Source organism: Helianthus annuus, chromosome 14 (genome assembly GCF_002127325.2).
Source record: "Helianthus annuus cultivar XRQ/B chromosome 14, HanXRQr2.0-SUNRISE, whole genome shotgun sequence".
NCBI classification, from domain to species: Eukaryota; Viridiplantae; Streptophyta; class Magnoliopsida; order Asterales; family Asteraceae; genus Helianthus; species Helianthus annuus.
In genome coordinates this window covers 172,891,733-172,911,854 of record NC_035446.2, presented here as the reverse complement: position 1 = coordinate 172,911,854, position 20,122 = coordinate 172,891,733, and the positions used below count along the sequence as shown (strand labels likewise).

Here is a 20,122-nt window from a genome sequence, read left to right as displayed (position 1 = left end):
TATTAATTTAAAACACATACTGAAAATTTTCAAAAGATGGGGATGATATTTATTCATCTCATCAATATTGGGACAAAAAATATGGGGTCCATAAGAACATGATATTTGACAAATCTAGCAACTATTTATTAGAATGTTGACCCGATGAAAATATTAAATCATCAACGTACACATGAATATTGATTGATTATAATACAAAATATGATACTATACTGTGGTACGCAGGTGCTAACATGGGTTTTACATGTTTTTGTTTATTTTACCACCTATAAATATAAATCCAATCCACAAATTAATGTCAGTAAAAAGTTATTGAGATAGCCCCGCTAGAAACGCAACTCCTGTAGAAGGTAACCATGATGATCCATATATAAACTGGGCCACGGTGAAGCGGCTGGCCTCTACGGCTGCAGTAATGACCCGATAACCGGGCCACTTGACACGTTGACCGATGGCCCCACCTGGGCCATAGTTCATATACTCACCGTAGTACAATGTGTCGAGTGCAAACGTTGCATTCCACTCTAGCCAACCCCTAGGGTGAATGTGGTCACCCATGTAAGTTTGCATGTAGACGGTCCGGGAGTAAAGCTTCCATGGGCGCCCAAGATATGTTGAAAAATTCGACTTGGCCGCCTCCATATCAGGTTGGGCTAGGAGGCGACAAGCGTGGATCGAGATCCCGGTGTTTTGATTTGGGTCTTTCCGGTTTTGAGCGGTAATGGTTACCTTTTGGAGTGGCATTGGTTTTCTTGCATACATGCTGCAGTTTTGGAATACCACGGCAGCATTGCCAAAGATGAAATCGACTGTGCCGTAAATATCACATTCACGGAAGAACTGGCGTTGGGAGTGGACGTATAACGTGTCTTGATATCCGATGACGTTGCAGCGGTAGACGACCGCCTTGTCCGCACCAACTCTCAGAGCCACAGCTTGGTGTTTGGCAGGCCCCGCGTAGTTCTCGAATGTCATATCCCTTGCGATGAAACCAGAACCCGTCGCAGCTACAAAACAACACAACACAAATTAATCAATTATATTGTAGGATGCTTTTTAGTTTAGTGCATTTGTATAAATTAAGATCTTGAACCTGATAACATTTAAAATGAATAAAATACTAATATCAGTCCACCGTTATTAAAAAAAAAACCTTTGTTGCCTATCAATCAATCCATGTATTTGTATATGTGCTCGTTTCAATATAAAAATATTTAATCAAACATGTGGTTTCAATTTTGTTTTGAATTTTAGAATGTCCTTTTATTATAGTGGAGCTTTATTTTGTTTTTTTTAGCAAGTCTTCACCAGGTAAATTGCTTTTTAATAATAATAATAATAATAATACGAATGGGGTGGTGGTTATTGGTAAAAGTAAAATCTTTAAACATTTTGGGAGAAGTAGATTTTGGGTTAAGTCCCATATTCGACAGAATAAAAGAAGCGACTTTTTTTTTTTTTTTTTTTGAAAAGAATAAAAGAAGGGACATGGGTTGAAAAGAAGGTGATAATAAATATTGCATTGGATACCCATGACAAGACCGATTCCCACCCCAAAAATAATGTGACATTTTAAATGCTGGACAGTTTTTTTTTTTTTTTTTTTTTTGATTGTTTGAGTTGGGTTCCTGATTTGGAATTCAACCTTTTTGATGGAAAAGGGAAGGAAGGAATACCGAAAGAGGCGGTGTGGAAAGTTGTGACGTTGTTAACCACTACATTTACTCCTCCGGTAATCACCGTTTTGCCCTTCCCATCCCCTATGAACATCAGATTCCACTTCTTCCTTCCCACCTTCAGATTTGCTTCTTCGTACCTAATTCATTCACAATGTCTAAATCATGAAACCTTACAACTGAAAGAATTCTCAAGTAGGTAGGTTACCTAACTAACTGTTATTGCACAATTATTACTTACAACTAACAGAACAAAATCTGTCAACATAATTGCATTCAACAAATAGAACCCACCCCCCATCCCATGATTGGTCCGATCTTTCTTTCTTTCTTTTTTTCTATGCATAGTAAGAACCTTTTTTCATTAACAAAAAGCTACTCTTGCCTTGCCCCCACCCCACAACCACATTATTATTTTTTTTATGTAGCAATCTCTATTCTAATTCTAATATAATAATAAACAAACAGGGAAGGGAGGGAGGGATAATGCATGTGATTAAACAAAACAAAACAAAACAAAGAACGCGTTGTTGTTATCTAGAATCCAAAAAGTGGTTTGTGTAATTACCTTCCTGCCCTTACGTAGATGATGGTCCGGCGGTTACTATACTCAGGCGCCTTCTTTATGGCCTCCGCGATGGTCTTACACGTCCCATTGCCATCCTGCGACACCACTATATCTGCTTGAATTTCACCGATTGGCGCCTGCAGCAACCTTCTCTCTTTCCGCTTTAACCACTCCGGCTGGTACGACATTAACCTCCTCCGTCGGTGCTGTATCGGCACTCCGTTGAAATCATCACCGTCGCTCGCCGCCGCGTATATCGCCAAACAGTTACTCACCAGCTTCGACAAGTCCTGCAGTTTCCCCTCCATCTGCTGCTTCACGTACCCGTTCTCCACCTCCGACAACCCATCCGTACACGTGTCCTGATTGGTGAGCGCGGCGCTCAGCCACGTCATCACATCCTGACTAGACCCTCCCTTTTTCCCCACTACGGAGAAAAGCGAGCGTTTAAGCTGGTCGACAGAATCCTCTAGAAGCTCAAGGCAGTCCTCGTATGCGGAGCGTACACGTGTATTCATCTGGAGGTTGCTAATCTCAGCCGATGTGTATAACGCCCTTCCCACCCGCTGCAGCGTCATGTTCACCGAAATGTGGATCATGTCTTTGTCCGACGCGCCCGATGATCCCGGAAAATCTAGCAGCGAGTTCAAACACAGATTCTGGTAACGAGTCCGGGCGCAGACTCGTGACATGGCCTCAGTGGGCCGGGGATGGATGATGGGCCTAGATCCTCCTTGAGGGGACTTGGTTCGGAGATGCACCACGAGGCCCACCGACAGTAGCGAGACCACAATGAGAGCAAGAGCAAAGATTAAGAGAAGCTTTATTTTGGAATTGGCATTGGTAGTTGGGGCGGGGTAAAGTTGAGGCTTTAATGGAGTATCGGGTCGGTTTCTTCCGGGCTGGTACTTGCCAAGCCGGCCGTATTCCAAATTCATATTATTGATTCAGGGAGAGAGAGAAAGAGATAGTAGGGGGGAGTGGGGTGATGGGATTGTAAAGGGTGTGTGTGCGTGTATATATGGTCAGTAGCAGGAGGAAGCAGTAGTTGTTGTTAAGTCGATGTCGGAGGGCTTAGCTGGTGGCAACTAATTCAATTATCCATTCCTTTTTCTTCATTCCCCCCTTTTCTTTTTGTTCCTTTTTACCACCCTTATATCTTTTTAATTCTTTTTTTATAAAAAAAAAAAAAACACACAGTATTTAATTTGAACCTTCAAATTATATTTCCACTACCACACTATTCATAAAAAATTGCCCATGTAATAACAGTCATCTTCGGTGGTTCTGTTTATCATCTAATGATTTTTTTCCCAATATCCTATTGTTCTAATCAAATGATTTATAACAAACTACACTATTCAAATAAAAAAAAATCCTAAATGAATAGCTAACTATGTACTTTTCTTCTTTCAGTGTAGGTAAATGTTTAAATTTTTCTTTATACAATGCAATGTGAATAAAAGATAGTAACGAAAATTGGCAATATAATTTAATAACACATCCATCTGGAGATCTTTAAAAAATGTGGTTCGATTGGGAGTTTAAAAAATGTTGGTTTGATGGTTTAGCGAATAGTTAGTGAACCGTTAACAAGAAGTTTGTTTGTTTTTGTTAATTTATTAAATGACCAAACACAAACTAGAAATTTCATTCTCTTTAGATAAACGAATATTAACAAAGGTTTTGTTTATTTTCGGCAACGTGTTTTGTACTATAATTTGAAGGTTCAATATAATTAATGAAGACCTTGATCCTAAAGTTCGTGTGCTATAACCCGTTAAATAGCTCTCAAACCATCAAAAATATCTTAAGACTTTTTGTGTTTGATTATCCAAACCTAAAGTATATATAACTGGATAAAACAAAGTGTTATATCTATTAAACATGAGTAAAAAGTTTTAAATAGGAGTAAATATGTAATTTTATCATTTATAAATGGTTATTTAGTATAACTACCAATAACACCCGCGCGCGTTGCGGCGCAAGAACATTGCAAACATCAAATTGTTAGTCCAAACGTTGTTTGATGCGTTAACCATACGAAAACACGCGTTTTGACGTATTCGATTGAACTCGATATAACCTATATAAAAATTGCGATTTGATCAAAACGTAAACTAAATAGAATTTATTTGTGATCCGACACATACATAAAAAAGAAACTACAATTTGACTCCACAGTGTTCGAAACAAAATTTACGAAACATACATAAAATACGGACCAATACATATGATAGTTGTCATGACTCACTCCCAAATCAAAACGTAAACCAATTCAAATTTATAGTACATAAAAATATGCACATAAAAATGTTTTTTTAATGAAATGTATTATATTTGATCTGACTCGTTTTCTAGAAAAAGTTTACGTTGAAACGTAGAGCAAATCATATTTATACCGACACGTAAATAAACATATGCACGTAAAAATAGTTTTTTAAGTCAAGGAAGTATATAAGGATAAACTCGAAACAAAATATTAGTAAAAAACTTAATAGGTTAAAAACGTTCGTAAAACCGTGCCAAATGGCACCAATGCCACTTCACTGTTAGCGACCCCGGCCAACATTGGAAAAGTTCGTAAAAATAAAATAAATAAAAAAGGAAAAATAACACCAAACGAAAAGCAGACGTAAAATCGTTGAACCACGCACGCCCGTTGCGGTGCGTTAATGCGAAGAATTAGACCGAAACGTAAAATGTAGAAAAGAATAACTAGGTTGAATGGGAAAAAATAAACGTGTTACGACGGCCCTGTCAAATGGGAAAAGATATACCAAAAAAATGGTGAACCCCACATACACGTTGCGGCGTGTCTTGCAAAATTTAGAACAAAACGTAAAACAAATAACTTGTGAAAGATGAAAATTATGAGGGGCCAAAGATGAAAATAAAAAAGTGTTAAGATTAAATTGCAAAAAGATGAAAAGAACTGGGTTAAAAATGAAAAATCAATGTTTTTTTTAAAGAACTCCCCATACATGGGGTACAAGTTCATAAAGCAACATATAGTTGCTAATTTATAGTTTATAATAAGTCTAAAATAAAAATCAAATTAAAAGATGAGGAAAGAGAATAAGGTAATGATTGGTATGCACTAGTGAAGAGCAGAATGAAAAAAAATGTTTGGTTTGTAAAGTTAATAGAATCACCAGTTACATAAGACATTTCATTCTCTAAAAGTCACCTCTACATAAGACATTTCATTCTCTAAAAGTCACCGCTGCCACCGATCACCGCCATTGCCACCGCCGACTACCACCACCCACTATCAACACCGACCACTACCACCCATCGACGATGTTATTCCTTCATATCCTACCTACCAAACAATACAAAGTAATGATTCTTCAATGCCCACATGGTAACCAAATATGACTATGGAATGGTAATAATCTATTTCATTAGTTTGTCCATTCCATTACCTCGTCAATTCCATTCTCTCATCCATTGTATTATCTCATACCAAATAGACTTTATGTATAGATTGTAATATGCGCTAACAAAATCAGTTGAAATTCAAATAATGGCATGGTTAATAAGTGTTGTCATCATATTTTTTTTTTTTTTTTGTAAAGAGATGGTGGAAAAGAATTTACAATAACCTTTCATGCAGTGTCAGAATTTTCTAAAGTGATGGTGGAACAGACTTTACAAATAACCGCGTTCAACAACAAGGCATACAGCATAGATTGTCATGTCCACATACACCTCAACAAAATACACGGGCCGAATGTAAACACCGTCATATAACTTAAACAGAGCTAGGTATATGTTCAACTCTCACGCTCTAACGGACTTGTGGCTTGACGAATATCATAAATTCATTACCAAAAACTCGCACGATGGATGCAACCAACTGCTCTGCTAGTAAGCTTGATCACAATCTCCAAAACACGACGAGATCCCATACGCGAAACAAATCAAATTCGAATCACCAAAAACGCGAGACAATGGTCAGCTAGAAGCAGAGCGGCTGTAAGCGCGACTGAGGTGGCACAATGCGGTGGTGGGCTGGCTGACGGTGGCTGGTCGATGGGTGACGAGAGGTTAGGTTGGTCGGCTGGTCGCAAGGGAGGAGAGAGAGAGTTTGAAGCTATGGTTTGAGGTTTCTTTTTCTTCTTTTGTGATGCAATTAGGGTTTAATTAGGGTTCTATTTATTGATGCCTTAATTACACTCAAGCTCACTAGCATTAGCTTTTTTCAAGTAATTAATCCTTTATTAATTACTAATTACCGGTCAATCTTTTAACCTTGCTTTATTTTCTAGTAATAAAACTAGTCCCCATATTTATTATCTAATAATAATTAATCCTTCTTTCACTCGATTAACAATTATTCACCATTAGTCTTTTTTTTTGTAAGGTAAATTTCATTCAAAAAAGCACGAACGGACCTCAAAACAAGGACCCTGGCAACACAAAACGACACTACAACAATTTCAATGGATATTTACACCAAACATTCCAATCTAAACCTTTCAATCTAGATCTATTTCGAATCCAAAAAAACGACATCATTTTAATGTTCTCCACTACTTCAATGGCTCAACGACTTTTTCCTTTGAAAATTCTATCATTGCGTTCATTCCATATCGCCCACATAGTGGTGAATATGATACCTCTCAAGATGTATTTCGATTGCCTTGATGTAGCATGTAAGTCGGCTATCTTCACCAAATCTGGGACATCGAAGACAATAAGAGGAGGCAGACGACACCAAAGCTCTATACGGGACCATACCTCTGCAGAAAAGAAACAACCGGTAAACAGGTGAATAGACGTCTCCATCTTCGAGTCGCATAGATTACACAAAACAGCCGGCAAAGATAAACCACGTTTGAGAAGCTCCATCTTAGTAGGCAGACGATTAAGCATCGCTCTCCACACCATAATCTTGATTTTTAATGGCACCCATCCTTTCCACTTCATTTTAACATCAACGACCGGATGAGGACCATTTGCAATCAGCTTTTTTGCCTCCTTTACAGAATATACACCATCCGCATTAGCCTTCCATCTCCACTGGTCCTTACCTCCTTTCCAATCGTAGTCATATATATCGGATATAAGGCTAAAAAATTCACTAACTTCCTCTGTACTTGAAGGAGCATGATGCCATTCCCACTGCAACGATTTTAACCCATCTGTAACTCTTAATCTGGAAGAGACCGTGGCCCATTTATTTTTTTCTAGTCTAAACAAAAGCGGATAAGTTAGACGTAGAGGTTCCTCCCTAAGCCAAGAATCCACCCAAAAATTGATTGTCGAACCATCACCCATAACCCCCACGAAATAGCTATAGAGAGTATTACCATTCCAAATCTTTTTCTCCCCTATTTTAACTATTTGCTTCCAACAACCGCTAGCCGAGGAAGTACATGGTAGCAAAGACCATGTCCTACCCGACCCATGACAACCCATCATCACTTTCTTCCATAAAGAACTACCCCCATTTTTAAAACGCCACGCCCATTTAAGGAGAAGCGCGTCATTAACATCTTGCAATTTAGAGATTCCCAACCCACCCGCCTTCTTAGGCGTAGTTATGATGTCCCAAGCGACCCAATTAATTTTTTTCTCTTTATTACAACCCACCCATAAAAACCTCCTCATAATCGCCTCCATACTCTCGATGACCGCCTTAGGAGCTTTATATAATGATAGATAATAAATAGGCAAATTCTCAAGGACCGATTCTAAGAGGATCAATCGACCGCCTATAGATAAAGTCTTGGCTTTCCATGAAGCTAGGCGATTCTCAATGACTTCAACAACCCCATTCCAATTGGCAATTCTAGACATTTTGGCTCCCACTTTGATACCCAAGTAAACGAAAGGAAAAGCCCCTCGTTTGCCACCCAAAACTTCCATCATACTGTCCACCTCCATATCTTCAGTACCAACCCCAAATAAATTAGACTTGTGAAGGTTAATACGTAACCCCGAACATAGATAAAAAACTCTAAGAATTCGAGCCGTACTCTGAAGATTATCTCGGGCCCACTCACCCATAATAAGAGCATCATCCGCACTAGTCAAAACTCTTATTTATTGTATTCTTAATATAATAACCTTTTAATTTATTATCTAAATAATAAATTATTACTCGTTGAACTCTTTAAATGACTTCAATTAATTGTTTGGCAAACAATTTTTATCTCTAGTATTTCACTAAATACTTGTTCCCCACAATTAATATGCTTTTATAAACTATAATAGTTAACACTTAAATACTATACTTTGTTCATCATCCAAAGTGTAATTCTTTGAACTGTACCTTAATAGCAACGTTAAATTATCGATAAGTAGACACCAATTCCAGCAACCACTTCCCATGTTTACATTACCCTTCATGCTATATTCGATGAGGACAATTTTTCCCTTCACAGGAAAAGTCTCTAAAGTTGATAAGGCACCCTTCTATTCTCATATTTTGACAACATTCTCCCGATACCCACTCCAGTTGCCCCATCAATGCACCAATCACTTAACCCAACTGATTCAGCCAATACAACTTCTGGCCCAAAAGCTCCTGTCCAACCCAGGTTTTGCTCCATTTGTCCTACCCATTCCTCTAGCCCAAACCATCACACCACTTTATCTCTGGACTCCGAGCCAGCCCAGACTACACCGCACCAGCCCACTACTAAATCACCCACCCAACCAGATTCTATCGACACCTCCACCACTGTACCGACCTCATACAATTCCCTAGCACCCCGTGTAAGGACCTGCAAAAATGTCCCAAAATGACTTGTAAGTAAAACCCCGGACCCCTGAAACCCTAATATGCATGAAAAATCAAGAATTTAAGAAATTTGGATTCCACGCGGGCCGCGTAATACATAAGGGTAGTCTACGCGGGCCGCGACAGATCGAAATTCACCGGATAAGCGAACAGGCCACGTGTCGCACACGTGGCAGGCCTACATGTGACACGGTAGCCCTAGTTTTAGACTAGGTGGCCCTCGCGGGCCGCGTAAGTTCTTATTAAGGTTTACGCGGGCCGCGTAAAACCTTGAAGTCTGCTATAAATTGCCTGTGCATGGGACTTGCTTCTGTGTTCGAAAACTTTGTTCAAAAACGAAGTCTACTGCTCAAAATTTAAATTCTAAGTAGGGAAATACTGCTACGATTACAGGGTATTAACTCGATCACTGCTACGATATAATGTCCGATCGATTGAAACCAATCCGATGGATGTTTAAGTGCTGCCCGTATTTGGGCTATACTTTATCATTCGTCGTGAGGTTTTGATTTCGTGAGTTATCATAAATGTTGTATTAAGTTACTTACCTAGTTTCCTGTGCATTGTTATTTAAACTAGGTTACAAGGCTAAATCAGTAGGTTAAACTCTGCCCAATTAAACCTGCAATGTGAGTCATTCTCTTTTTATCAATAATGTTTTACAATACTCAAATTATTTTCATAGTTATAATTACAGGGATTAAGTCTTGGTTATCTTGAATCACTGGAAAGTGGGGTATTGTGCACATTACTAATCTCTCACGGTTAGGTTTACCAACCTAACAGTGATAATCATCACTACTTGGGTGAAAGGACCCAATAGTGGTATGACCATCGTCACCAGGGTGTGACACGGCGCCAGATAAAATAAGATAGTAGCCATTGTAATCGCTCTTATGCTGTAATTTATAACTATGTGTCGTTTTATTAAAATTGAGTGACTCGCCAGTATTTCCCCGCTGATAAAATATTTTTTAAACATGTTTCAAGTGACTTACTGTGAATCAAGAAAAAGTGCTACGGAGCACTAACAAAGCTTGAAGTGGTGGCTCAGTAAAATAAATAAACATGTTTTGTAAAACAAGGGATTTCCTTGTGAAATTCCCATTATTGTAAATTATGGGGTTTGTCCCAAATTATGAAATAAAATAATTGGGCATTTTCAAGTTTTAAAGATCCTGTTAAAACTTCTGCTGTCAACTCAAATAACAAATACCATAGGTTTCTGTCTCGCGGCTCCTAGACCGGGTCACACCGGGACGGGGACCGTGACAGAAAAAGGTGGTATCAGAGCCACTGATTTAAGCCAATTAAGTATTTAGAAATACTTAATTTTTCTGATTGCTATTTTGTGATTTTGTGAAAACTTAATTTACAATAAATAAAATCTTAATTTAAATTTGTGTGTGTCTTCATGTGTGCTAACAGCATGAATGAACTGTCGGAGGCACTCCGAAACTTTACTATCCATAGCACCGATATGGATACTACCGGCACTTTCACTGGCTACCAGGCTGATACGAAAGAGCCAATGGTGTTCCAGGCCCAACCGCAGGAGAAACCAAAGACGAAAAAGAGAAGAAGACTTGTAGGCTGGAGGCGTATGCGTATGAAGAAACCAGCGGTACAGAAAATTAAAAAGAATGAGGATCCGAAGGATAAGGGGAAAGGAAAAGAGATTGGGGAAAGTTCCGGGCAAGCCCAGGAAATGCCATCATGGGAGGAGCTGGATCGTAAACTGGTACTTAGCGACATCATCGAACCTGCCGATGAAACCCTTTTCAATTACACAGTTGAATCACAACTTCCAGTTAATCTAGAGCCTGCTATCCCAGATCCCATTGTCAACCCCCGACCTCTACAAGGAGAACTGGAAGAATGGTGGACCACTGACTGGCAACTTCAGAATCTCTTAAATAACCCTAATACCTTTTTCCCCAGTTTGACCCTGAACCTGCACCAAACCCACCTATGAGCACTGAGAACTTGGCTGAACTCCGCCACTATGGCGAGGAGCTGGTGGATGTAGGAAATCGAATCCGGGAAGTGGGGGAACATATCTCATGGAAATACGACGAGAGAGGGCGTCGTTTCTGAGACGCCAGTTGGTTGTGGTTGCATGATGGTGTGATTATGTGTTTAATAATAATAATAAAATAATAATAAAAATATAATTATGTAAAATAACTTAAAATAAAACCATTTGTAAGATAACTGGTGTGTACGGATGCATACTAAAATATATAAAATATGAAAATCGCAAAGTCGACAATTTTGGCTATACGTGTTGACGTGATTTTGTGCGATTATTTTATTTACGTTTGGTTGTTATTTATTTGTGCCAATAACTTGTATATATTGTTAATTATCAGATGGAACACGCTGTTAATGAACCAGTTAATGAAGTTAATCAATCGGAACACAATAATGAGGATCACTTTCTAAATCGGCAAGATATAGAAAACATTGTCGCTAAGGGAATAGCCAATGCTATCCCGGCAATCGTTGTTGTTGTTAAAAGTCCTGTTGCGCTTTCACAAGCCAACCCCAGTAAACGCACGCGTGACGATAATTTTAGCAACAGTGTAAATGGAGGCGACAATAATAATGTGGTTCAAGCCCCAATCCTCAAGAAAATGAAAGTTGCAACCCCTGGTTGCACTTATAAGGAATTTCTTGCCTGTAAACCAGTCGAATTTGCAGGCAATGAAGGGGTGACAGCCGCACTACGTTGGTTAGAGACAACTGAAGCAGTAATTAAAATAAGTAGATGCGCAGAGGAAGACAAAGTTATGCATGCTTCTCACCTTTTCAAGGAAGAGGCATTAGAGTGGTGGAATACGGTATTGCCAGCCAAGGGAAGTGACATGGCTTGTGCCATGAATTGGGAAGAATTTAGACAATTGGTGGAAAGAAAATTATGTCCTGAATATGAAAAGGAACAAATGGCAAACAAGTTCCTGAGCCACCAAATGGTGGATGTTGACTGTCGAGGGTATACTTCGAGATTTTTCGAGTATGCCAGAATTGTGCCAACTCTGGCATCGCCAGAACCAGTACTTATTTCTCGCTACATTTGGGGTTTGATTAGCGAGATTCGTGATATCGTTAAAGCTGCAAGACCCCGTACGATTGACGATGCGGTGGAGTTAGCCAACACCTTGACCGACGAACTGGTACGCACTCGAGAGGAAAATAGAAAGAAGGAAGTGGCCCAAAAGATTACCCAAGGATTCCGTATGGGTAATAGTAGTAATTTCAAGAAAAAGGGAACCGGGCAACCTTCCACTACTCCATTCTGCAACACCTGTAAAAGAAAGCATTTTGGAAAATGCAAAGGGTATTGCAATTTCTGCAAAATTCCGGGGCATCAAGAAGAAGATTGCAGGAGGAAGAAATCAACAGTCTGCTTCAACTGTGGAGAAGCTGGACATTTTAGGCCAGATTGCCCTAAACTGGTTAAACCAGCTGACAACAAGGCTAAACCTGCAGAAGGAACTACCAAAAAGAATGCAAGAGCCTTCCAGTTGACTACACAGGAAGCAGATCTGATTCCGGATGTGATAGCGGGTACGTTCCTAGTTCACAAAGTTTATGCGAAAGTATTATTTGACTCTGGTGCAAACCAAAGTTTTATAAATACTTCATTCTGCCAAGCTCTTAAGCTACCTTTAACCAAACTTAGGCAGATTTATACAGTAGAAACAGCCGACGGTAACTCTGTTAGCATAAATCAAGTTTTGCAGGAAGGTAGAATAGAACTTTCAGGTCATAAATTTTCTGCAAACCTGTTACCTATGAATTTAGCTGGATTCGACGTTGTGTTAGGAATGGATTGGTTAGTAGCCAACCATGATCGAATCCTCTGTGATAAGAATTCCATAGAAATTCGTGCGCCATCAGGAGAAATAATCGTGGTTGCAGGAGATAAGCCACGTAAGTCAATGAAGTTCATTTCTGTAATGAAAGTTGCTAGTTATGAACGAAAGCAAGGAATAGTGTGTGATTTCGGTAATCATTAGCACTAAGGGTAAGGAACTTAAAGAAATTCCCGTTGTATCAGAATACCCGGATATATTCCCAGAAGAACTACCTGGATTACCACCCGATAAGGAAGTAGAATTTAGAATTCATCTAATTCCTGGAACTACACCGATAGCCAAGGCACCTTATCGGTTAGCACCCACCGAAATGTTAGAACTGAAAAAGCAGTTAGATGAATTAGTAAGCAAAAGATTTATACAACCTAGTTCATCCTCGTGGGGAGCACCAGTGTTTTTTTTTTGAACAAGAAAGATGGTTCGATGCGAATGTGTATCGATTACAGGGAATTGAATAAAGTTACAATTAAAAATCGATACCCATTTCCTAGGATTGTTGATCTTTTTGATCAATTGCAAGGAGCTAGATACTTCTCTAAGATAGATTTACGCTCCGGATACCATCAGTTGAAGGTACAAGAAGAAGACATACCTAAAACCGCTTTCAGGACTAGGTATGGTCACTACGAGTTTACAGTTATGCCATTTGGACTAACAAAGGCTCCTGCAGCATTTATGGTGTAACAACTCTCACTAAAACCAATACTTAGTATGTTAATTATCTCTTAAGAAAACCCTAATTGAGAAACCCAAGTAATTCCGCATAAATCCTAAAATTTTCAGAATCATCAGAATCAGGATCAGGGCCCCTAAAACTCAGGGGGGGGGGGGGTAAAACCCTAGTTACGATTATCTAAATAATTTGCTGTCGAATTCGAATTTTAAGAATCTGTCAATTCAGCAAACCTACTCACACACGTAGCTACCCTATGAATATAGGTTACCCCTCGCGTCACGCGACGCCCATAGGGGTACCCCTCGCGTCACGCGACGGGGGTCAAAATTCGGGTATAAATAGAGGGCATTGGCACTTGATTTCTGGCACAAAAACGACGAAGAAATTCGTTGTACACGCTGAGTTATAGCAGAAACAGTCCACAACACACACGATTCACGAATCGCTGTCGCAAAACAGGGTACTAACTCGGTCGCTATTACGATTCAACGTCCGATCGATTGTAACTATCCAACGATTGTTTGAGTGCTGCTCAAATTGAGTTTATACTTTGTCATTCGTCGTGATTTCAACTTTAATGTTTGAGTGCTGTCCAAACTCGGGCTATACTCTGTCATTCGTTGTGAATCCGCTGTATTGATAAGTATTGCACTTTGTAAATCGTTGTGAGGGTTTAATCTCGTGAATTGTCGTAACTGCTGTATTAGTTACTAACCAGTTTGTGTGCATTGTTATTTAAATTAGGATAATCAAGGCTAATCAGTAGGCTTATACACTGCTCGTTAAATCTGCAATGTGAGTCATTCTCTTTTTATCAACTGTTTTACAATACTCCAAATTATTTTCAAAAGTTATAATTACAGGGACTAAGTCGTGGATATCTTGAATCACTGGCTAGTGGGGTATTGTGCACATTACTATTTTTTCCCAGTTAGGTTCATTGACCTACTAGGGATAATCATCACTATTTGGGTTCATTGACCTAATAGTGGTATGACCATCGTCACCATTGTGACATGTCACCATTGTGACACGGCGCCAGATAAATATAAGATATAATAAATTGTAATCGCTCTTATGCTGTAATTTTATAACTAAGGGTCATTTTATAAAACCTGAATGAACTCACTCAGTATTTCCCGCTGACAAAACCTTTTTCAAACATGTTTTAGGTGATCTGTTATGATCCAGGAAAAGTGCCGTGAAGCACTACAAGCTTAAGAAAGTGGCTCATGATAAAATAAAGAAACCTGTTTTGTAAAATAAAAGATTTCCCAGTGAAATCAAATGATTGTAAATTACCGGGGTTTTATCCCTAAATTATGTAAACAGGCAGTTTTAAATATTGAAAGATCCTGTTTTAAAAAGACTTCCGCTGTCGCCTAAATTAAATACCACGAGATTTCTGTCCCGCGGCTCCTGAAACGGGTCAAACCGGGTCGGGGGCCGTGACAGAAAAAGGTGGTATCAGAGCCACTGATATAAGCTTACTACTGATTTAAGTCTATTAAATTATTTGAGGAATACTTAGGTTGCTATTTTATGGTTATGTGCTTTATTATCTGACTAATTGTATACAGTATGGGCAGATCTTTATATGCTAGCCCACATAGCAATTAATGCAAATCCTTAAATAATTTGACCCAAGTTTTAGTACCTTTATTATCTACAGTCTAGAAGCCTTATTCAGTAAATAAATAAATTTACAAATAAAACCTAGCGTGTTTTAAATTTCAGTTGTTTTGGTAGTTACCCAGTATGAAATAATATTTTTCTATAAAATTTTGTTATAAATCTTAACTTAGTAATTGTGTGTATTTTGCTAAACAGCATGAGTGACTTTTCTGATGCCCTTCAGAATTTAAATCTCTATCCGGTAAGCATAGAGGTTTCCAGAGATTTCAATAGATATATACCAGACATAGAAGAACCTATAGAATTCAACGCTTTACCTCTCGAGAAACCCAAGCCTAAGAAAAAGGAAATTGGGGAAAGTTCTAGGCAAATTGAAAGGTTACCATCTCAGGAAGAGCTAGATTTTATATTGGCAAGCTATAATACTATTAAGCCTGTTAATGAAAATGTTTTTATTCACTCTTTTGAAACACAACTACCAATGAACTTAGAACCAGCTATTCCAAACCCTTCAATCCACTCGCAAATAGACGAATGGTTGACTAATGAAATACAGTTACAAAACCATCCCTATAAGCTTTTTCCTCAGTTCAATACAGAACCTTTACCAAATCCACCAATAAGTAACGAGAATACGGCTGAACTTCGCTTTGGCGAAGAACTAATGGATACTGGGAATAGGATCCAAGAGATTGGGGGACAGATCTCCTGGAAATACGATGAGAGGGAACGCCGTTACTAGAATATCATCTGACAAAGGATAGGGGATTTATGGAACTGTAGTTATGTAATAGTAATAGTAAAATCAGTATGTGTAAAATAAATAATAAAACGATTGTATATAGAAGCATGATATAATCAATAAAATAAATGAAATTTTAGAAAATTTACAAATTTTGTTCGTTTACGTGATTATGTGCAATTAAGTGTGACATTGGATTATTTCTTGTATACTAATTATTTATCTATAAATTAGTTATCGGATGGAAAACGCTAATAATGAACCAGTTAACGAGGTTAATCAATCTGAGCAACAACCGGGGGATCAATATATGACTAGGCAGGATATAGAAAATATCATTGCTCAAGGGATAGCCAACACTATTCCAGCAATAGTTGCTCAAGGGATAGCCAACGCTATTCCAGCAATCGTTGATGCTGTTAAAAATCCAATAGAACCACAACAAATCGTTCCTAGCAAACGTATTTCTGAAGATAACTTCAGTAATAGCGTAAACGGAGGCAATAATCATGTTAATCATGATAATGAACCACGACAAGCTCCACTCCCTAAGAAAATGAAAGCTGCAACGCCTGGTTGCACTTAAAAAGAATTTCTTGCTTGTAAACCATCTGAGTTTGCAGGCAATGAAGGAGCAACTGCGGCACTGCGTTGGTTAGAGAATACCGAAGCAGTAATTGCCATAAGTAAATGTGCTCAGGATGATCAGGTCATGTACGCGTCAAACCTTTTCAAAGAAGGGGCGCTAGAATGGTGGAATACGGTGTTACAAGCAAAAGGAAGAAGGATGGCGTATGCTATGAACTGGGAAGAATTTAAGAGCTTTGTAGAAAGAAAATTCTGTCCCGAATATGAAAAGGAACAAATGACAAATAAGTTTTTAACCCACCGGATGATGGATGTAGATTGTCGAAAGTATACTTCGACATTCTTCGAGTATGCTCGAGTAGTACCAACCCTGGCTTCGCCAGAGCCGGTACTTATTTCTCGTTATATTTGGGGATTGATTGCCGAAATCCGTAATATCGTCAAGGCTGTGAAACCTCGCACGATTGATAATGCGGTGGATTTAGCCAATACTCTGACTGACGAACTAGTATGGACAAGAGAAGAAAATAGAAGGAAGGAAGTAGCCCAAAAGATTACCCAAGGATTCCGTCCGGGTAACCATAACAATTTCAAGAAAGAAGGGAATGGGCAATCTTCCACTAGCCCATTTTTCAATTCTTGCAAAAGAAAGCATTTTGGAAGATGCAAAGGATATTGCAATTTTTGCAAAATTCCGAGGCATCAAGAAGAGGACTGCAGGAGGAAGAGATTTTCAGTCTGTTACAACTGTGGAGAAGCTGGACATCATAGGCCAGATTGTCCAAAACTAAACAAACTATCTAACAATAAAGCTAAACCTGCAGAAGAAGTGAAAAAGGAATGTAAGAGCCTTCCAACTGACTGCTCAAGAAGCAGAGCTCATTCCAGATGTGATAGCTGGTATGTTCTTAGTTTACAACGTTTACACAAAAGTATTATTTTACTCTGGTGCAAACCAAAGTTTTATAAATATTTTATTCTGCCAAGCTCTTAACTTACCTTTAACCAGCATTAGGCAAATCTTTACAGTCGAAACGGCAAACGAAAAATCTGTTAGCATCGATGAAGTTTTGCAAAAGGAAAATATAGAACTCTCAGGTCATAAATTCTTTGCAAACCTATTACCTATGAAATTAGCTGAATTTGATGTTGTGTTAGGAATGGATTGGTTAGTAGCCAACCATGCTCGAATTCTCTGTGATAAGAACTTTATAGAAATTCAGGCACCCGCCGAAGAAGTAATTGTGATTACAGGAAATAAACCACGTAATGTCACACCCCGATTTCCACGTGTCACCGGTGGGCCCGGTGTGGGGTACAGTGACGTAGTTGGCATCGTCATAGACAATCAACACAATATAATAATGCACAGCGGAAGCAGAATAGAAACATTTCAACTTTTAAATAAAGTGTAATAATAAATATCACGGTAGTTGAAATGGATGTCACACCCCAACCAATGGCGGAAACATCGGGATGAGACGAAGTGTGAAGATTGCTCGAGACATCATAACGTTAATAATTGTGACAAGTATTTAAATAGTCATTTCATTCCATTTCTAAAGAATCAATTACAAGGTTTTGAAACAAAATACAACAACATGAATAATAAAATAACACCATATGAATACAATTCTTTTAGGTGTGTATCTAAGCATCCTACTAGATTCCAAGCATCGTCAACATCCACCTGTAACATGTTAAAATAAAGTCAATGCAAAAGCAAAGGCGAGTATACAAGTTTGATACGTACTTAACAAAAGATAAGTTTTAAACAATTCCTCGTAGCAAGCATGTGATTCAAGATAAACGATAAATATGGCATGTGTCTAACATATCAAACCAAGAAAACGCAATATGCTCAAGACATAACCTCAAGTTTACGGGCGGGTCGTTAATCCTATAGCGCTACATATGTCAAGGTTTGGCTCGTACGAAGTTAATGATAAGTTCAACACATAAGAATAACCCAAGTTTAAAGTATCAAGTCATCACGTATACAAGCATGTTATAGGAACGTTCATGTGTTTAACAAAGTGTTCATGTGTAAGTTAATAGGTAAACATGTTACACCCCAAAAGTGGTAAAAGTAAAAAGGGGGAAATACGAGTATACTCACAAATTGCTAAGTCTTCCGATTATCCAAGTGTTGACGAGTGTATAAGTTCAGGAGGATGGAACACCAAGGTCACCCTATATGGGTAAACGATGGTGCATGAGTAACGGAATTAGGACAGATGATTTGAATTGGAAATTGAAGTATCTAGTTGATATAAATGTGTAAATATATATATAAATTTATATATGTATATATTTTATATAGTTTTAGTAATATTTCTAAATTAATTCTTTCAAAAGTATTATTGAAAGGTTGTCCGAAAATAAAAATAATTATGCCTTTATATCTATTTCATAAAATTTAGCCGAATTGATAGGTTTCGTTTTACAAAGTTTACACGTTTTGTTTTACGGAATTTTACGAAAAACGGGCAGGGTTTCCTCTATTTTTTGGACGATCCCAACAACACATGTTGTCGATTTATTTGTCAAAATTCAACAATCAACTACAAGTTTTATAACGAAAACATATAAGGGTTTACATGAGTTTTATACAAGTTTCGCGTAACTAAACAAGTTCTATACAAGTTTGATACAAGTTTCAAGCGACTAAACATACATGAACAGTAATAATAAAAATATTGACGTCGTTTAAGATCATACCGAGTATCGGATCGACAGTTGACCAGCTTGACCAAATTGACTTGGTTTGCCCGAGTCAAAAATGAACCGAGCTAGTCCGTTGACGGAACCAGAATGAACACGAAACTGAGCCGGACAAGTATGACTGTTGACCAGCCGTGGACTTCTGTTGACCCGACGGAAGCCCGACCAAATCTGGAAACGGAACTCGAACCACAAAGAACCGAGTCGACTGGTAACCAGATGGGAACCGAATCGAGACCCAAAGCTGAACCGAGACTGGTCATAATCCGAAACGAAACCATCTGCACGCAACTTGAATCGAATAAAGTCAAAACAAAGTCTGAACGGAACCGGGACTGAACCGACTGACCTGAAACGAAAACCAATCGGAGCTGAAACAAACTGACCGAACTGAATCGAATAACTTAAACCCGTACCTGTACCGAGACAACCAGGCCCGATGTTGACTGGTGCTGATCCGAACTCGCGACTGAACTAAATTGGAACCCGACCAGGACTCGAACCGGGGAAGAACGCGACCCAAACGGAAACGGTTTATACCCGAACCGAAGCGAACTGCCGTCGACCCCTCCGACGCCGCTGGTCCGACGTCGTCGCCCTGACCTCCGATCTCTCTCTCTCTCTCTCATCTCTTCCTCTCTCTCTCCCTCTCTCGGTGCTCTCGCAGTCGCCACAACTGATGGTGGTCTCGCCGGCGACAAACAGACAGGGGGGTGGGGTGTCGGCTAGGTTAAAGGGGATGGTTAAGAGTTTGTGTGGGCTTGCAGGTTATAGATCGAGAGGTAGAGGGGGGAATGGAGAAGATGGGGTTCTAATGTGTGGATTAGGGTTTAGAAATGTTGAAGATGAAGGAGCAGTGCTTGTTTGGTTATGAGTTT

The 20,122-nt window shown here is 38.9% G+C and overlaps 1 protein-coding gene across 1 annotated transcript; it reads right to left on the bottom strand.

Annotated features, from left to right (window-relative positions):
* Window positions 1–104: 104 nt before the first annotated feature.
* LOC110935912 (probable pectinesterase/pectinesterase inhibitor 61) lies at window positions 105–3,370 on the bottom strand. Its single transcript, XM_022178265.2, has 3 exons — window positions 2,245–3,370; window positions 1,677–1,816; window positions 105–1,007 (listed from the first exon to the last, which is right to left on the bottom strand). Exons 1-3 carry the CDS (start codon window positions 3,180–3,182, stop codon window positions 310–312), a joined length of 1,776 nt encoding a protein of 591 aa, XP_022033957.1. The 5' UTR covers window positions 3,183–3,370; the 3' UTR covers window positions 105–309.
* Window positions 3,371–20,122: the final 16,752 nt, after the last annotated feature.